At 42.0% G+C, this 16,071-nt stretch overlaps 2 protein-coding genes across 6 annotated transcripts in view; one reads left to right on the forward strand and one right to left on the reverse strand.

The window, feature by feature from the left end:
* The window catches only part of LOC135224533 (proteasome assembly chaperone 1-like), a 300,715-nt gene that overhangs the window by 221,738 nt on the left and 62,906 nt on the right, over positions 1–16,071 (forward strand). For all 5 annotated transcript variants that reach the window (XM_064263624.1, XM_064263634.1, XM_064263614.1 and 2 more), the window contains one exon: positions 9,080–9,285. In XM_064263624.1, the coding sequence (XP_064119694.1) occupies positions 9,148–9,285 (138 nt within the window). In that variant the 5' untranslated portion in view covers positions 9,080–9,147. The remainder of the gene's footprint in view (positions 1–9,079; positions 9,286–16,071) is intronic.
* Positions 1–16,071, reverse strand: part of LOC135224523 (protein Wnt-9b-like) — a 162,055-nt gene that overhangs the window by 89,430 nt on the left and 56,554 nt on the right. The gene's annotated exons all lie outside the window — the stretch shown is intronic.

Here is a 16,071-nt window from a genome sequence, read left to right on the forward strand (position 1 = left end):
TGCTTGGTTTGCTTCATTGCGTGAAGACTTTTTCGCTTTTTCTTTTACTTGTGTGTATTTGCAAGCATAAAAGTACATGTCTGCTTTTGTTTTCATTTATTATGGAAATAGTGCAACAAGAGCCGGAGAAACACCCCCTCGCCCCCCATCAACCGCAGACTATGCCCGGATATTGGGGGCCGTAAGTGTGGGGCTTTCCGCTCTTCTGTGGAGGTTGATCCTCATGATTTTTGTGCTCGGTGTAGAGGGTGTGAATGCTCTCGCACTGAGGCATGTGATACATGTATTTTTGTTCATGAAACTTACCTTTCAGATATATATATAGCTGTATTCTCCGAAGTCCGACAGAATTTCAAAACTCCCGGCACACGCAGCGGTCGGCCAGGTGGTTAGTACCCATTCCTGCCGCTGGGAGGCGGGTATCAGGAACCATTCCCATTTTCTATTCAGATTTTCTCTGTTGCCGGTACTGTAAACATCTGTTTTCAGTACCTCCGTCTTGGGATTTTGAAACTTCATTGCCGCTTAAGTATCTTAATTGTCTTTTGGTTTATTGACTTGGATTTGTGGCTAGGCATACGCTATCATAGATTGATTTGAATTTGATTATTCTTTGCATAAGATGTCTGAATCTAGTTCGGCTAGTTTCAGAGTTTGTTGTCTGCAAGGGGTAAGGTGAGGCTACCGAAACCTTCGGTAGATCCTCACTTTGTATGCACGAGGTGTACGAGACATGTTTCTTTGCTGAAAGATCAATGTATTTGTGTGATGTTTGACTGATTCTGAAGGGAAGACGTATGATTCGTATGTACGCAAATTAGAGCGTGATAGAATCGGGAGGTCTTCCTCCAAGACTGCATCAGTAAACAAAAGTCAGCGTAATGAACCTACTAACCTCCTGTAGACTTTATTTTGCCTACCCTGTGGTATGGCCTACGGGCCTTGAGGACGTGTCTGCGAGAGGTAACGTCTTTTCTGTGATTGTGGATTCCATCCGTAATCTTGGAATCTAAAGTGCTCGCTCTCCAATCAGTGTTGTGAGTGTAGTGATGATGTTAGTGCCCCTAGTGTTGTGGAGGGGGCGTCAGATCGGTCCCATAACGCCTCTAGGTCTAGACCTCTGTCGGACTCCCAGGACAGGGAGTGGGCAAGTCGAAAACCAAAGGAGGGTTATGGGTACTCCCCACCGATCTGGTGTCCCTTCGGCAGGACCTGAAGACGCTTCCCAGGCTGCCAAAGATCGTGCACATGCATGAATCTTGAAGAATTGCTTCTCGTCCTCCGAGGCGTCCTCCCCGTGCAGGGGTTGGAGCTCTCGGAAGGACTCGCGCCCTCTAAACAGAAGCTTATAGAAGAGGACACGTCACGTCCTCTCTCTCTCGTCATGCGATTGCAATCGTCGCCTTCACATTTTGACGACTTTCCACCGCAGAAGAGAAATAGGACGTCATCGGAGCAGGACGCTTTTGAGCTTCCAGATTGCTCTAACATTGTTACTGTGAGAAGGAAGAAGGCGTCCCCTCGCCCCTCACAGGATCAGCCCTTCTCCTGATCGTGAATCTTCTCTATCTAAGGAGATTCTTCTAGCCATGCAACAACGGTTGGCCTCATTTTCGCCAAGAGAGGGGCAGAACCCAGTTGCCGCAGGAAGGATTCGAGGCTGCCTGTCAAGAGAATCAGGCAGTCTCCTTCTCCTTCTCCTTCTCCTTGCTCTTCGCCTTCTAGATCCCGCTTACGCATCTTGGAACGCACAGGCGTCCTTTTTGAGCGCGTTTCTGGAAGTGTCAATGAGCGTGACAAAGACGCAAGATGTTGCACAGGCAGCCGTCGCCTTTGGCAGGAGTTAGGAACGTCCATAAGACTCGTCCTGATGACAATCACTGTACATCTGCTTATGACGCCTCTCAAGTTGCTCGTATTGACGCTTTTGTGTCGGCCGCGTCACGTCAGGAAACTCTCCATGACGCTTCTCTGGATGTTCGTCGCTCTCCTCTTCGGGACGCTCTTCAAGACGCTCGCAAGGACGTTATTCACGATGCTCGGCGTTCTATACATCAAGACGCTCGGCAAGACCCTCGAGAGGACTCCTTTCAGGATGCTTGGCGTTCTATGCATCAGGACGCTCGGCAAGGCCCTTGCAAGGATGCCTTTCAGAACGCTTGGCGTTCCTTTTTGAGCGCGTTTCAGGAAGTGTCCATGTGCTTTACAAAAACGCAAGATGTTGCACAGGCGGCTGTCTCCTTTGTCAGGAGGTAAGAAAGGTCCTTAAGGCTCGTCTTGAGGACGATCGCCGTAAGTCATCTTAAATGCTCGCACGCTTCAGGAGCGGCGCGCGGCTCTCCATGACGCCAACATGTTTCTGCTTTAGCACTATTTCTAGTAAAATATTGCTATAATACCAGAGAACTGCTAAATTGGACATGTCAGAATCCTCTGACTCGCTCACCTATATAAAAGGTGTCGGTATAAAACTGGGGCGAGTGTTAAACACTACCACAGCAACCCCTCCAATTAGCCTTTTCCTCATCAAAAGACCCTAAATACGGGGAGCCGACCCATAGGTCACACCTAGCTACCCCGTTGAAGGCGTCTGTGACGTCATACTTATCGATAGCAATGAAGCTTGGTGCACAGAAAGTGGGGGGGGGGGGGGGGGAACCAGGGGGGGGGAGGGGGTTTTCACTGGGCGACACAGCTTCCTCGCCCAGAAATAGATTTTTCAGGTTGCCTTTTTTGACGCTTCAGTGTCTTCAGCGTCACGTCAGGAAGCTAACCAGGACGTTTTTCTTGACTCTCGTCGCTCTCCTCTTTGAGACGCTCTTCAGGACGCTAGCGAGGACGCTTCCCAGGACACTCGACGCTTTCCACATTGGGACGCTCGGCAAGACGTTTGCGAGGATGCTTTTTAGGACGCTCGACGCCCTGCACACTGAAACATTCAACAAGAGCACACCAAGACGTTCGGCAGGATGCCCGCAAGGGCGCTCTTCAGGACGCTCCACAGGACGCTCCTTTATCGGACACTCTTCAGAACGCTCCGCAGCAGGGTCCTTTACCGGAACTTCGCAAAGCTTCGGAGTTGCTATTAAGCATTCCCGACTTTCGTCTTTGAACGCTACTTCAAGTAGGAGACCCCCTTTTGCGAGAGGGGCCTCAGGGTTTGATTGCTTTGTGGTCTGTTAAGGACCCTTCTCCTGTTCCCGTAGAGGAGACAGAGTCCTCGAGCGACTCGCAACCTGCAAATGAAGAAGAGACTGCTTCGTCATCATCTTCAGATGTCAAGGTGTCGACCCGCCTTCTGTTTCCAACCTGCATGGATAAGGTAGTCAGGTTGGTTCTGAGGAGCTGGCATCTAGTAGGAGAGACTAGCAAACTTAAAGCAGATTTCGGTGTCATAAAACGCCTCTTCTGCGTTCGGGACTGCGCTGCCGAAGGGGAACCTTAGGGTCCTACCTGCCGTAAGCCCAGTCTCTGAGCAGGAATCCTGCCCCTTCCTCGATTTCTACGGGAATCGGGAAGATTATATGCTCGAATTCCTGGATTACTTTCTGTCATATTAGTGGGTTTCCCCCATTGACAAAATACTAAACGTTTTGTCAAGTAAGTGGGTAACCCCCCATTGATGAAATATAAAACTCTTTGTCAAGTAAGTGGGTAACCCCCCATTGATGAAATATAAAACTCTTTGTCACGTAAATGGGTTAGTTACCATTGACAAAGATCTCAATAACATTTCATCGCATAAGCGGATAAGCTCTCATTGACAAGATTCAGAAGAGCTCTCATTCATTGGTCAGAGGCTCGTCGAGGAAAAAGACTTGTAGACTACGTCCATGAAGTCTTCTATCCAATAACATAGGAAGCTTGAGCTGTCCTCTTCAGTTCTCGGTTCTCACTTGAGGATCTCCTTCGACTAATACTAATTCGTTCTCTTGGCTAAGAGAACGAAGACAGTCTATTTCCATTCCCTCTCTTCCTCGTCAAGGAAAGAATTTAGTAGGGAGGTAGCTGTCCAAGTGACTACAATACTCTACGTATTTTACCTTTGCGTCATATTACTATTAAGCGATTGTATGGTTCAAGTTATATACGCATACCGTAGTCACTCTTACGGATGGCAACCGAGAGGACTATTATTCTAATTACATTTAATCGGTACTCCCTGCAACCTTCCAGGAGTTTCCGGTTTCCCTTTTAGGTACTTAAGGTATTGTTACGACAACACCAACTCGGCTTCTGTATTTAGCGAAATCTGTTTCGCTTAAAGATACCTGCTTGAGAGTTTCTTTCTGCTTGATGATATTAACAAACCTATTCCTTCGTAGAATGGAATAGCTGGCAACTCAGGCAGAGTAGTGCGAGACGGTGAACGTAGACTGCTGTCACTGTAGACTAGCAGCTCAGTACCAGCTGGTTCTCTGCCATGTGCGGTCGGTTGCGTCTCTCTCTCTCCTGCGGGATTGACTGACTAACCGTATCTCTGCCCTACAATCACGGACTTTAGCTCGGATTGAGGGGAATTCTAGCATGCATGAATGAACATCGCCTTCGCTTTGCGAGAATTTTTTCAACAGAGATATCTCTTAGACCTTTTTGGTTCTGTTTACCGCACTGTAACAGAATTCTGTACGAGTCTACCGCTGCACAGCACTATAATAATGCACACCTGCTTAGGCAAAGCGCAGCCTTATTGGGGAAGGAAACATGCTCGGTGAGGGAATGAATGAGTCTGCTGGGGACCATTTCCTCGCTGGAGAAGTTTGTTTCCCTGAATTCAGACCTCTCCAGTTTTCCTGCCGGAAAACTGAAATAACTTTGAAGATCTAGAAATGATTCTGAACATCTCTCAGTAGGTCAAGGATCACCTAAGGTGATAGCGAGAGGGTGCCAGGCATCTGGAGAGGGGTACAGATGTCCTGGCACATAATCTAAAAGAATTGGAAGCAATTCGGTTGGCTCTCCAGTTCTTCGAAGAACGAGTTTTTGGCCGAGTGGTCCAGATCAACTCGGACAATTCCACAGCTCTCGCATCTCAAGAAGTATCGAGAAACACTCTTGTCGTAGCTAGAGTGGTTAGAAAATTAGTCTTTCTGGTCACGTGCTTTAAGTTTGCAGAAAGGAGAGGTTCGAAATGCTTCGACATCAGGAACTTCCAGACTACGTCTAAGTTCCATGCCGAAAGCTTCGATTTAGACAGTTTCGAGATTTACACAGACCTCAAAAATCGTGAAGAGCTTTGTTGTTCGACAGATCCAAATCTCTGAGTCTAAAGGCCGTCGACAACATACTTCTGTATTCTTTAATAGTCAGTACTGCCAGCTTATCCACATTCCTCAGACGGAAAGGGAAGACGGCAATCTAATTCACAGAGGACGAGATGGAGGAAAAGCCATTCTTCCTGCACCATTTCCAGAAACGGCCCAATCCGATTGGTGCACTGCAAGATAGGAAGCTCTTCTTTGCCTTGGCAATCGCACTTGCCACTAGTCTTGAAAAGCCTCTCCTTCTGGTCAACTTCTCGATAGTCTGAACGCAGTCAGACTCCGAGCGGAGACTTTAACTTTCCTTTCGTAGACTGGAAAGAACGAATAGGAGATTGTGGTTTTATTTATACATATAAAAAGAGAGTAATAGTGGTGCAGAAGATAAGAGGCAATTCGAAAAGCTATTAGATATGCTACTAGAATACAACATTCAACAAATAAATCACCTGCCAACAAGAAAGGAAAATACTTTAGACCTAGTATTTGTGAACGAGGTGAATTATGTTAAAGAAATAATAGTTTATAATGCGAGTATTTCAGACCTTAATGTCATAGAATTAACAGTCCATTCCAAAGCAAGTGAAAACAGAGATAAGCAAGAAATGAAAAAGTGGGAATGATATGGAAAATACTTCTACAGTAAAAATATAAAATGGTCAGAAATAAATGAAGAATTAAACAAAGATTGGGATAACATTTTTGTAAGTGATAACATAAGAGTAAATACGGAGATATTATATAAAATATTAGAGAAAATAGTGGATGTATTATATAAAATATTAGAGAAAATAGTGGATGAATATATACCGAAGAAGAAAAGTAAACATCATTCATGCATACCAAGAGACAAGGATCTTGTTCCAGAAAGTCAGAAAGTGGAAAAAAGGTCTTGCAAAAGAAAAAAAATGCATGGAAAGTTATAGAACTAAAAAGTAAGATAGAAAATGCAGAACAAAAGATTATACAATCAAAAGAAAATGAAAAATGGACTTGGAAGAAAAAACCCTAGTAAATATCAAGCAAAACCCCAACTATTATACTCGTACGCGAAAAAGATGAGTAAAAGAAGAATAGAAATGGCCCTCTAAGAATTGAAGGGAGATTAACGAATGAAAAAAAGGAAATATGCAACATATTGGCAGAACGATATAAGAGAGAATTCACCCCTAGAATTGATAATGAAGATAATGATATAGAAGTAAGGGACGAAAATAGTGAATATTTAGTTGACATAGATATTAATGAAGCTGATATTGTGCTGGCTATTAATGAAATTAAAAATGGAGCTGCTGCAGGGCCTGATGGTGTCCCTGCTATTTTGTTAAAGAAAGTAGTTCATTCTATCGCAAAGCCACTTGCAATATTATTAAGACAAAGTGTAGATACAGGCAAGATTTATGATGAGCACAAATTAGCATATATTACCCCTACTTTCAAAAGTGGATCAAGACTAGAGGCAAGTGATTATAGGCCTGTGAGTCTAACATCACATATTATGAAAGTGTATTAAAGGGTAATGAAGAAAAATATTATGAAACATTTAATAAAAAATAATTTGTTTAATATAGGACAACATGGTTTCGCACCTGGAAAAAGTACACAAACCCAACTGTCAGTCCACCGTGAGAACATATACAAAAATATGAAAAGCGGAAATGAAACCGATATGGTTTATCTAGACTTTGCAAAAGCTTTTGACAAGGTAGATCATAATATATTAGCGAAGAAAATTAGAAGACATAATATAGTGGATAAAGTAGGAAGATGGTTAAAAGAATTTTTACACAACAGAAAACAGATAGTTATTGCAAACGATGAGAAATCGGATGAAGCTAAGGTAATATCCGGTGTGCCACAAGGTACGGTGTTAGCTGCATTACTGTTTGTTATTATGATTGCAGACATAGACAGTAATGTTAAGGACTCGGTAGTGAGTAGTTTCGCTGATGACACAAGAGTAAGTAGAGAAATTACTTGTGATGAAGATAGGAACGCGCTACAAAGAGACCTTAATAAAGTGTATGATTGGGCAGAGGTAAATAGGATGGTATTTAACTCTGATAAATTTGAATTAATAAATTATGGAGACAGAGAAGGAAAGCTATTTGCATATAGGGGACCTAATAATGAGACAATCACAAATAAGGAAGCAGTTAAAGACCTTGGTGTGATGATGAATAGGAACATGTTATGCAATGATCAATTAGCAATTCTATTGGCAAAATGTAAAGCAAAAATGGGAATGTTGTTACGGCACTTCAAAACAAGAAAAGCTGAACACATGATTATGCCTTATAAAACATATGTTCGTAGTCCACTTGAATATTGCAATATGATATGGTACCCACACTATCAAAAGGATATTGCACAAATAGAGAGTGGACAAAGGTCCTTTACAGCTAGAATAGAAGAAGTTAAGGACCTTGACTACTGGGAAAGACTACAAACTTTAAAATTATATAGTCTAGAAAGGAGAAGAGAACGTACATGATAATTCAGGCATGGAAACAGATAGAAGGAATAGCCGAAAACATCATGGAGCTGAAAATATCAGAAAGAGCAAGCAGAGGTAGATTAATAGTGCTTAAAACTATACTAGGAAAAATAAGAAAAGCACACAGGACATTAATCCACTATGCACCAGCATCGATAATGCAGCGTCTATTCAATGCGTTGCCAGCTCATCTGAGGAATATATCAGGAGTGAGCGTAGATATGTTTAAGAATAAGCTCGACAAATATCTAAGCTGCATCCCAGACCATCCAAGATTGGAAGATGCAAAATATACCGGAAGATGTACTAGCAACTCTCTGGTAGACATTAGAGGTGCCTCACACTGAGGGACCTGGGGCAACCCAAACAAGATGTAAGGTCTGTAAGGTAAGGTAAGGTCTGTTCACAAGATTCAGATTCCTCGCACCAATAAGTGAGTCTTCCTTATGTAAAGGACTGAGAGTTTGTATAACGTGTCGGAACAAATCACAATTTTTGACAGTAAATTGTATTTTTCCTAGCTATACAAACCTGAGGTCCTTTACATATAGGCCCACCTCATGCCACCCCTCACTCTGTTCCTGGGCCTAAAGCAAAGTGATATGTTTACATCCAGTTAGGCAGGACTCCTGACCATCAGACAAGCAGTTACTGCTGCACTACCTTGTTATTAAATCTTACGACTGGTCCAGCTGGCGCTGATAGTAATTCCTTATGTAAAGGACCTCAGGTTTGTATAGTTGGGAAAAATACAATTTGCTTTAAAAAATTGTGATTTTTGAGACGTCAGTTTCTGTCACAAAGGTTGTCTTTGTGTTTGTGCTTGGTAAGAATGTTGATAGGTGACAAAATTGGGAACTAGAAAGCTGAATGCTAAGCTTGCACTTTATTTTAATTAATTTTGATATAGTATCACTGATCCTGTTACTTGAGACTTAGGATAACTGAAAATTATGTAAGTAGGAGCATGGTAAAGCTCATAATGTCATGAGTTTGTGACTAAGAATTGGAGGATAGGGCAATAAATATGGCACATTTACACCTTTTATTACACATTTGAAGATTATTACTTATATTGTAACTTTTTCGGTAAGCTCAAGCATAGACAGTTACCTTACAATGCAGTAGTAAAAATGGTTTAAGAATTATTCAATAGTTTTTGTCCATGATTTATATTTTAAATTTAATAATACAATACCATAGACAATCTTTTGAAGGTTCTTCCTTTTGTGGTTTAACACTGTGATCCATCAGATTAATTTTAAACTTTTTGTATTGAATTTGGTTTTGTAAAAATATAACGATTGCTTTCTTTTTCCAGACTTTTGTGAAACTCTACTCGTATCAAAAGGATGCATAGAATGTGGATCAATTAAAGTGGAAAAGTCCATGGAAGTTGACGACACTAGTGATTTTCGTCCTCGGAAACTCAAATCTTCAACTCTTTCCATTATACAAGACTCTGTATTAGTGTGTAATGTTAGTCAGGATGTAACAGCAGTTATGGCCAACAGATTTGCTGAGATAGTAAGTGTTTTTTTTTCTCCTCTCTTCCCATACAGAATTATCTGATTGTGATGCACCAAATTTATAAACAAAGTCAAGCACATTTACAGTTAATGTTAATACTGAAGTTGAAAATTCTTGCCAATAAATGTTTTGTGATGGAGAGTCAAATTCTAATTTGTTAGCTTGGAAGCGTTAACCTAGTGTATTTGTTTGAAAAAAGTGATAAATTCTTTTTACTAAATTAACCAGATAACTATACAGGCAGTCCCCGGGTTACGACGCGGGTTCCATTCTTGAGACGCGTCGTAAACCGGAACATTGTCAAAAATCCTAAGAAAACCTTACTTTAAATGTTTTAGGTGCATTCAAAACTATGTAAACTGCATTCTTATTGCATTTTGGTGTCATATTTCATCTGCCAGATCAGCGCTTGTAGGCGTCGTAACTCTGGAACATACGTCGTAACCCTGGAACATGTGTCGTAACCCTGGAAATAATTTCTGATGAATATAATTGAAAAGCGTCGTAACCTCGGAACGTCGTAAGCCGAGACCATTGTAACCCGGGGACTGCCTGTACAGTAGTACCTCGAGATACGAAATTAATCCGTTCCGAGGCGCCTTTCGTATCATGAGGTTTTCGTATCTTGGACCACATTTTACATGTAAAATGGCTAATCCGTTCCAAGCCCTCCAAAAACACCCCAGTAAATTTCATAATACATAAAGGTAAATTGACCTATAAACAATGAAATACTACAACAATTTGGACCATTCAATACGTAACTTAATAATAAAAATGCAAAACCTGTAAATAAAGTGTATATTAGTGTACAAGAAATATTATTACTGTAACGTAAAATGTGGAAGCTTACCTTTCGAGTGAGGCTATCTCCGAAAGTGGCGGCAGAGGAGGAGGAGGGCAAATGGCAGATACGTATACTTAACTTTACGAAACACATAAAAAAATGTCAGAAAAACAAACTTAACTTTATAAAACACATTAACAAAACTGTAACACTTAACTTTACAAAAAACTTAAAATAAAATTTATTTTGTCTTTTTGATTTTTACATTTCTTTTTACTTTTTTATACTTTACGTAATTTCAATTTCTTCACCACCGAATGGATGCCAGTCCATTTACAGAATTTTTCGAACCACCCATGAGAAGCCTTGAACTCTGGGGTTGCTGTTGATGTCCCCTCTCCGCCGTCGTCTTCGGCTTGGGCAATCAAATCGCCGAAAATAGCGCTGGCCTTCTGGCAGATTGCCGTCTCGGTTTGCACATGGCTCCTCTTGTTGGACAAAATAGTCACGCCCTTGGAAGGTGTAGCTGCTTTGATGGCTTCCTTCTGCTTAAGGATGGTGCCTATCGTCGACGGATTTCGGCCGTATTCCTTAGCGATCACACTCAACTGCAAGCCAGCTTCATGCTTTTTTATTATCTCCATTTTTGTCTCCATAGAAAGCATTCTCTTCTTTCTGTGAACTTCAGCAACTTTCTTGGGACCCATGACTATATGACTATATGTACTGTACGTAATTAAGTTACGTATGTAGTACGTATACTAATTAGGTTCTCACAACACGATAAAGTAGCACAACGAAATCACTAGCGAATTTACGATACTAAACGAAATCGTTGGACCGAACGAATGCCGCATGCGTACGGTAAAGCTTCGGGTGCGAAGTGGCCGAGCAAAGGCACGCCACCACGTAAGATGCATGATCGGAGGATGCTGTCCAATAGGAGAGAAGGATCTCATGGCTTGGCTAGCATCAGGAACCAATGGGAGAGCAGGAGGATGGTGGCGAGTCTACTAGAACTAAGATGGCGGGGCGCGGCACGAGTTTCAAAATTGTTATCGGGCGAATCTCAGACTTTCAGAAACCTTTCGTATCTTGAAAACGTTTCGTATGTAGAGCAGTAAATTTTTTGTGTCGGCTTTCATATCTCGAGTTTTTCGTAAGTTGAGCCTTTCGTATCTCGAGGTACCAATGTACTACTTATGTTTTGACCGGATAGCTTAGTTTTTGTTGTGCTGCATTTATTGCATGCAGCAAGAATCCCCCAAGAATATTAAATACATGAGGTCTAGTTTATCGGCGGGGGTTTCGTTCTCAGCAAGGTGCTGATAAGTGAAAACTGCCATTAACTGAAACTTGGTGATTATGGAGCTTATAGCGCCGAATTTCAGTTTATGGCGCCTGTTAGGTATGTTATGGCACCATAACTCTTATCAAATGGAAACTTGGCCGGTTGTGGTGCCGTAAAATTGGATTTCCATTAACCAAGTCAACCAGTAACCGGGGACTAGCTGTTGTTTAAAGTTGTCATAACGTTTAAGCCTACTCTTTAGTTAACTGTGTAGTGTTTGATTACAAACAGTGAGCTGCCAGTGGTTCAGGTAGAAAAAAGAAAAACGTTTCTTTGGGTATCAGCTGCAAGCTCGAAGGATTATATACAGTATTCACAGTAGTTGGCGATTAAAGGAAAACAAAAATGATGGAATGGGCATGATGGTGAGGAAACCGTAGATGATTTTGAAGAGTTGAGTCCATGAAGCACCATGAAATTATGTATATAAAAATGCAAATGTGTGCAGGAAAAGTTTTCCTGTGAAAATGGACTCCCCCGCCCCCATGCATTGTTAATAGTTTTGCATTGCTGTTCTTATTAGTGGTTATTATTTCTTGTTGTGCTGCATTTATTGCATGCAGCAAGAATCCCCCAAGAATATTAAATACAGGCAATCCTCGGTTAAGGGGGTGGGGTGTCTTTCTTAGCAGGGTGCTGATAAGCAAAAACCACCATTAACCGAAACTTGGTGATATGGCGCTTACGGCGCCGAGTTTCGGTTAATGGCGCCTCTGTTAGGTATGTTATGGCGCCATAACCCTATTATTGGCACCTTATGGCGCCAATAACGGAAACTTGGCCTGTTATGGCGCCATAAAACCGGATTGCCATTAACCGAGTCCAATAACTAGGGACTGCCTGTAGTTTAAAGTTGTCATGACGTGTAATAGTCAAACCATGGTTTTGTTTAAGCCTACTCTTTAGTTAACTGTGTAGAGTTTGATTACAAACAATTAGCTGCCAGTGGTTCAGGTAGAAAAAAAAAAATTTTCTTTGGGTGTCATCTGCAAGCTCGAAGGATTATATACAGTATTCACAGTACAATAGTTGTTGATTAAAGGAAAATTAAAGTGATGGAGTGGGCATGATGGTGAGGAAACCGTAAATGATTTTGAAGAGTTGAGTCCACAAAGTATTATGAAATTATCTTGTATGTATATAAAAATGCAAATGTGTGTAGGAAAAGTTTTCCTGTGAAAATGGGCTTCCCCCCCCCCCCCCCCCCCCCCCATCATGTATTGCTAATAAAGGGATTTTGACGTAAGGAAAAATCTATTTCTGGGCGATTGGCTCGTGTCGCCAGCGAAATATCCTTTAATCTATTATTTCTAGGGTAAATGTACTAACACATACCAGAGAATAAATAAATAAAGAAAAAGGTCAGTATAACTGACTCGCTCACCCCCCCAGAGGGTGTCGGTATGAACACTATGGCGAGTGAGACCACTACCACGAGCCAAATGCCAATAGAATTCTCCCACTACAAAATCCCCCAAGAGGAGAGCCGACCCACAGAGTGGGCAGCACCAACTACTACTACTCCATCCCATGCTGCCGACTGCTGCGCCTCTGGTGGCCATCCTGAAGTTAGCAGACAATCTTGGCGATGGGACGGGCTAGGGCGGGATTTCGCTGGCGACACGAGCCAATCGCCCAGAAATAGATTTTTCCTTACGTCCAAAATCCCTTTTCTGGGCTCAGCTCGTGTCGCTGCGCGAAATCGTACCAGAGAAATAGCACAAGATTGTAAAGAATTGAACAAAATACAAAGAGGTCTCAAATAAAAGATAAAATAAAAATAAAAAACGAATATAATTGCTAATAAGGATACATATACACAGTGATACAAAATAGAAATATTGCTTAAATTACACTTAATTCTAATAATATTTCTTAACTTAAGGTAATATACATATATACGGAGGAAAGATGTCATATATGTACAAAAATGGTATCTGTGTAAAGCTATGTATCAAACATTCTAAAGCAATTAATATAAAGTTGAATAAAACAAACTCAATAATAATAATATATAAAGGAATGTATATGACTTAATATACAAAACCCGTAACCATTACAATAAGATGTATCTCCTAGCATAAAAATAAGGAGATGACATCCACGAGATCAATATCCATCATCAAATGTGGTGTCCCTAGCAAAAAAAAAAAAAAAAAAAAGAAAAGGGACACCCACTACATCATCATAAAAGCAGCTAAGACACAAGGTGACCGTAAATGAAGCAAGGCAGGAATAGACCGAACTGTTGGGTGAGGCAGGTAGAAAGGAGGACTGGATCTTCTACTAAAGATTAGTCAGAGTCAGGGAAACATGTTCCCCGCTGCAACTGCTGAAAATTTCAGAGCTTCCAAGGACTTTAAGTAATGACGTTTGAACACTGTCGGCGATTTCCATCCAGTATACTTTTTCACTCATCGAAGTTCATATGTTGGAAATAGTTAATTGAGGTGGCTACTGCCCTGACATCATGTGCTTTTGGAAAGAGTCAGGATTGGCTTGTTTAATGAAGTACAGGATTTGTTGCCTGATGCCTTTAATAGATAAAGTGCCACTTTTTCTCTCTTAAAGAGAGGACCCGATGATGATGAGGAGGTCCTAGATAGAAAGGCTCGTAAGGCTGAAACTGGGCAAAGAGATACATCTTGTGGAAGGGGTAGTACCTTCCATGGTTCCCACCTCATCAAAGGATCTTCATTCTTTGCTATAAAGCTACGTTCCGGAGAAAGTAGCACTTCCCCTGTGGAAGGAACTGAATATGATCCGGATCTCTGGATAACGCCGACAGTTCTGAAATGCTAGCTCCTGAGGCCAAGCTTAATAAAAATAGGGTTTTTCTTAAGAGCATTATAAACGAGCATGTGTCATTATTGGTTTCTGAAGCCAGCTTTAGAACATCATTTAAGAACCATGATACTGACGTAGGCCTTACGAAGGCCTAAGTCTAGCACATGCCTTGGAATAGACGAGAAGTAGGAGTCTGTCAAGTCTATGTTGAACCCAAATTGAAAAATCTTTTTCAAGGCTGACTTGTTTGTCGTAATTGTGCTAGCTGCTAAGCCTTTTTCAAATAAGGATCTGAAAAAGGTATATAGCTGAATTGATTGTCATGATCCTAATATCTGATTCTTTCAGAAGGTTGCTAACTTTTTGACAGCAGCATCATACTGTCTCAAAGTTGAATCTCTTTTATCGGATTCCAAGAAGAGAATATTCTGAGGGTCAATATTCGCATCCCTTTTTGCTGCAAACTTCATGAAATCCATAAAGTTAGGGTTTTGAGAATCCCTGAGGAAGCGAACACAGTCTTCGTTTGTACTGACTGGAGAGCCTGGGATTGGGGATCCGAAGAGGGCGAAGACCCAGTTCCAGAATGAGAGGGTACCAATTGCTCTTCGGCCAGTCTGGGGCTACTAGAGCCACTTGACCCTTGAATGTCCTGAGTTTGTTTAAGACTTTCATGAGAAGAGTTCACCGGAGGAAAGACATAAATCTTCTCCCAGTCGTTCCAGTCTAGAAGCCAAGGCGTCCGTGGCATAGGCCAGAGGGTCCAGGTTGGGGGCCACATAACACGGAAGTTTGTGGTTCGTTTGAGATGCGAAGAGATCCACCTGTAGACCTGGAACTCTCTGAAGAATCCATTGGAACGAACTGTTGTCCAGTGACCATTCCGACTCTAGAGGTACTGATCGGGATAGAGCATCTGCTATGACGTTTCTCACTCCAGCTATATGAGTGGAGGAGAGATGCCAACTGAACTTGTCCGCCAGGGAGAAGATGGCTACCATGACATGATTTAGATGACGTGACTTGGAGCCTCCTCTGTTTACACAATGTACCACCACTGCGCTGTCCAGGACTAGCTTTATGTGAGTACTTTGGCGGGCGTAACTTTTTTAGAGTCAAGAACACTGCCATTGCTTCAGTACGTTTATATGGAACTGACGGAACTGAGGTGACCACGTTCCTTGAACCTTTTTGAACTGGGAATATCCTCCCCAACCGCTTAATGATGCGTCTGTGTGGATGGTTATCCCTGGTGGAGGAAACTGGGAAGGGGCACTGACACCGACAAGTTCTTGACTTTCGCCCACGGTCGGAGTCGATTCTTTAGAATCAGAGGGACTGAGGATAATTTGTCCCTGGAACGCTGACATTGCTCGTGAGCGCCAGATTCTGGTTAGGTCTTTCAGTTTGGCTTTCATTAAGATGTTCGTCACTGATGCAAACTGGAGAGAACCCAAGATCCTTTCCTGGGATCTTCTTGATGCCAGTTTGTGACTCAGAAGTTGTTTGACTGACTTCGCTATTTCCTTTCTTTTGGATGATGGAATCGACAGAGTATGGGAGGATAGATTCCATTGAATGCCTAGCCACTGAAAGTTTGACTCTGGGGTGAGTCTTGACTTGGTCCTGTTTATCTTGAAGCCTAGATATTCCAGGAACTGAATTACTTTCAGTGTTGCTCTGTTGCATTCCTCGACTGTTGAAGCCCAGATCAACCAATCGTCGAGATACGCTACTACCATAATCCCTTGCGATCTGAGTTGTTGAACTACTACTTCCGCCAGCTTCGTAAACACCCTGGGTGCTACATTGAGCCCGAAAGGAACTACCTTGAAGGAGAATGTCTGGTCTCCTATCT

This window comes from Macrobrachium nipponense, chromosome 20, assembly GCF_015104395.2.
Source record: "Macrobrachium nipponense isolate FS-2020 chromosome 20, ASM1510439v2, whole genome shotgun sequence".
Lineage (NCBI taxonomy): Eukaryota > Metazoa > Arthropoda > Malacostraca > Decapoda > Palaemonidae > Macrobrachium > Macrobrachium nipponense.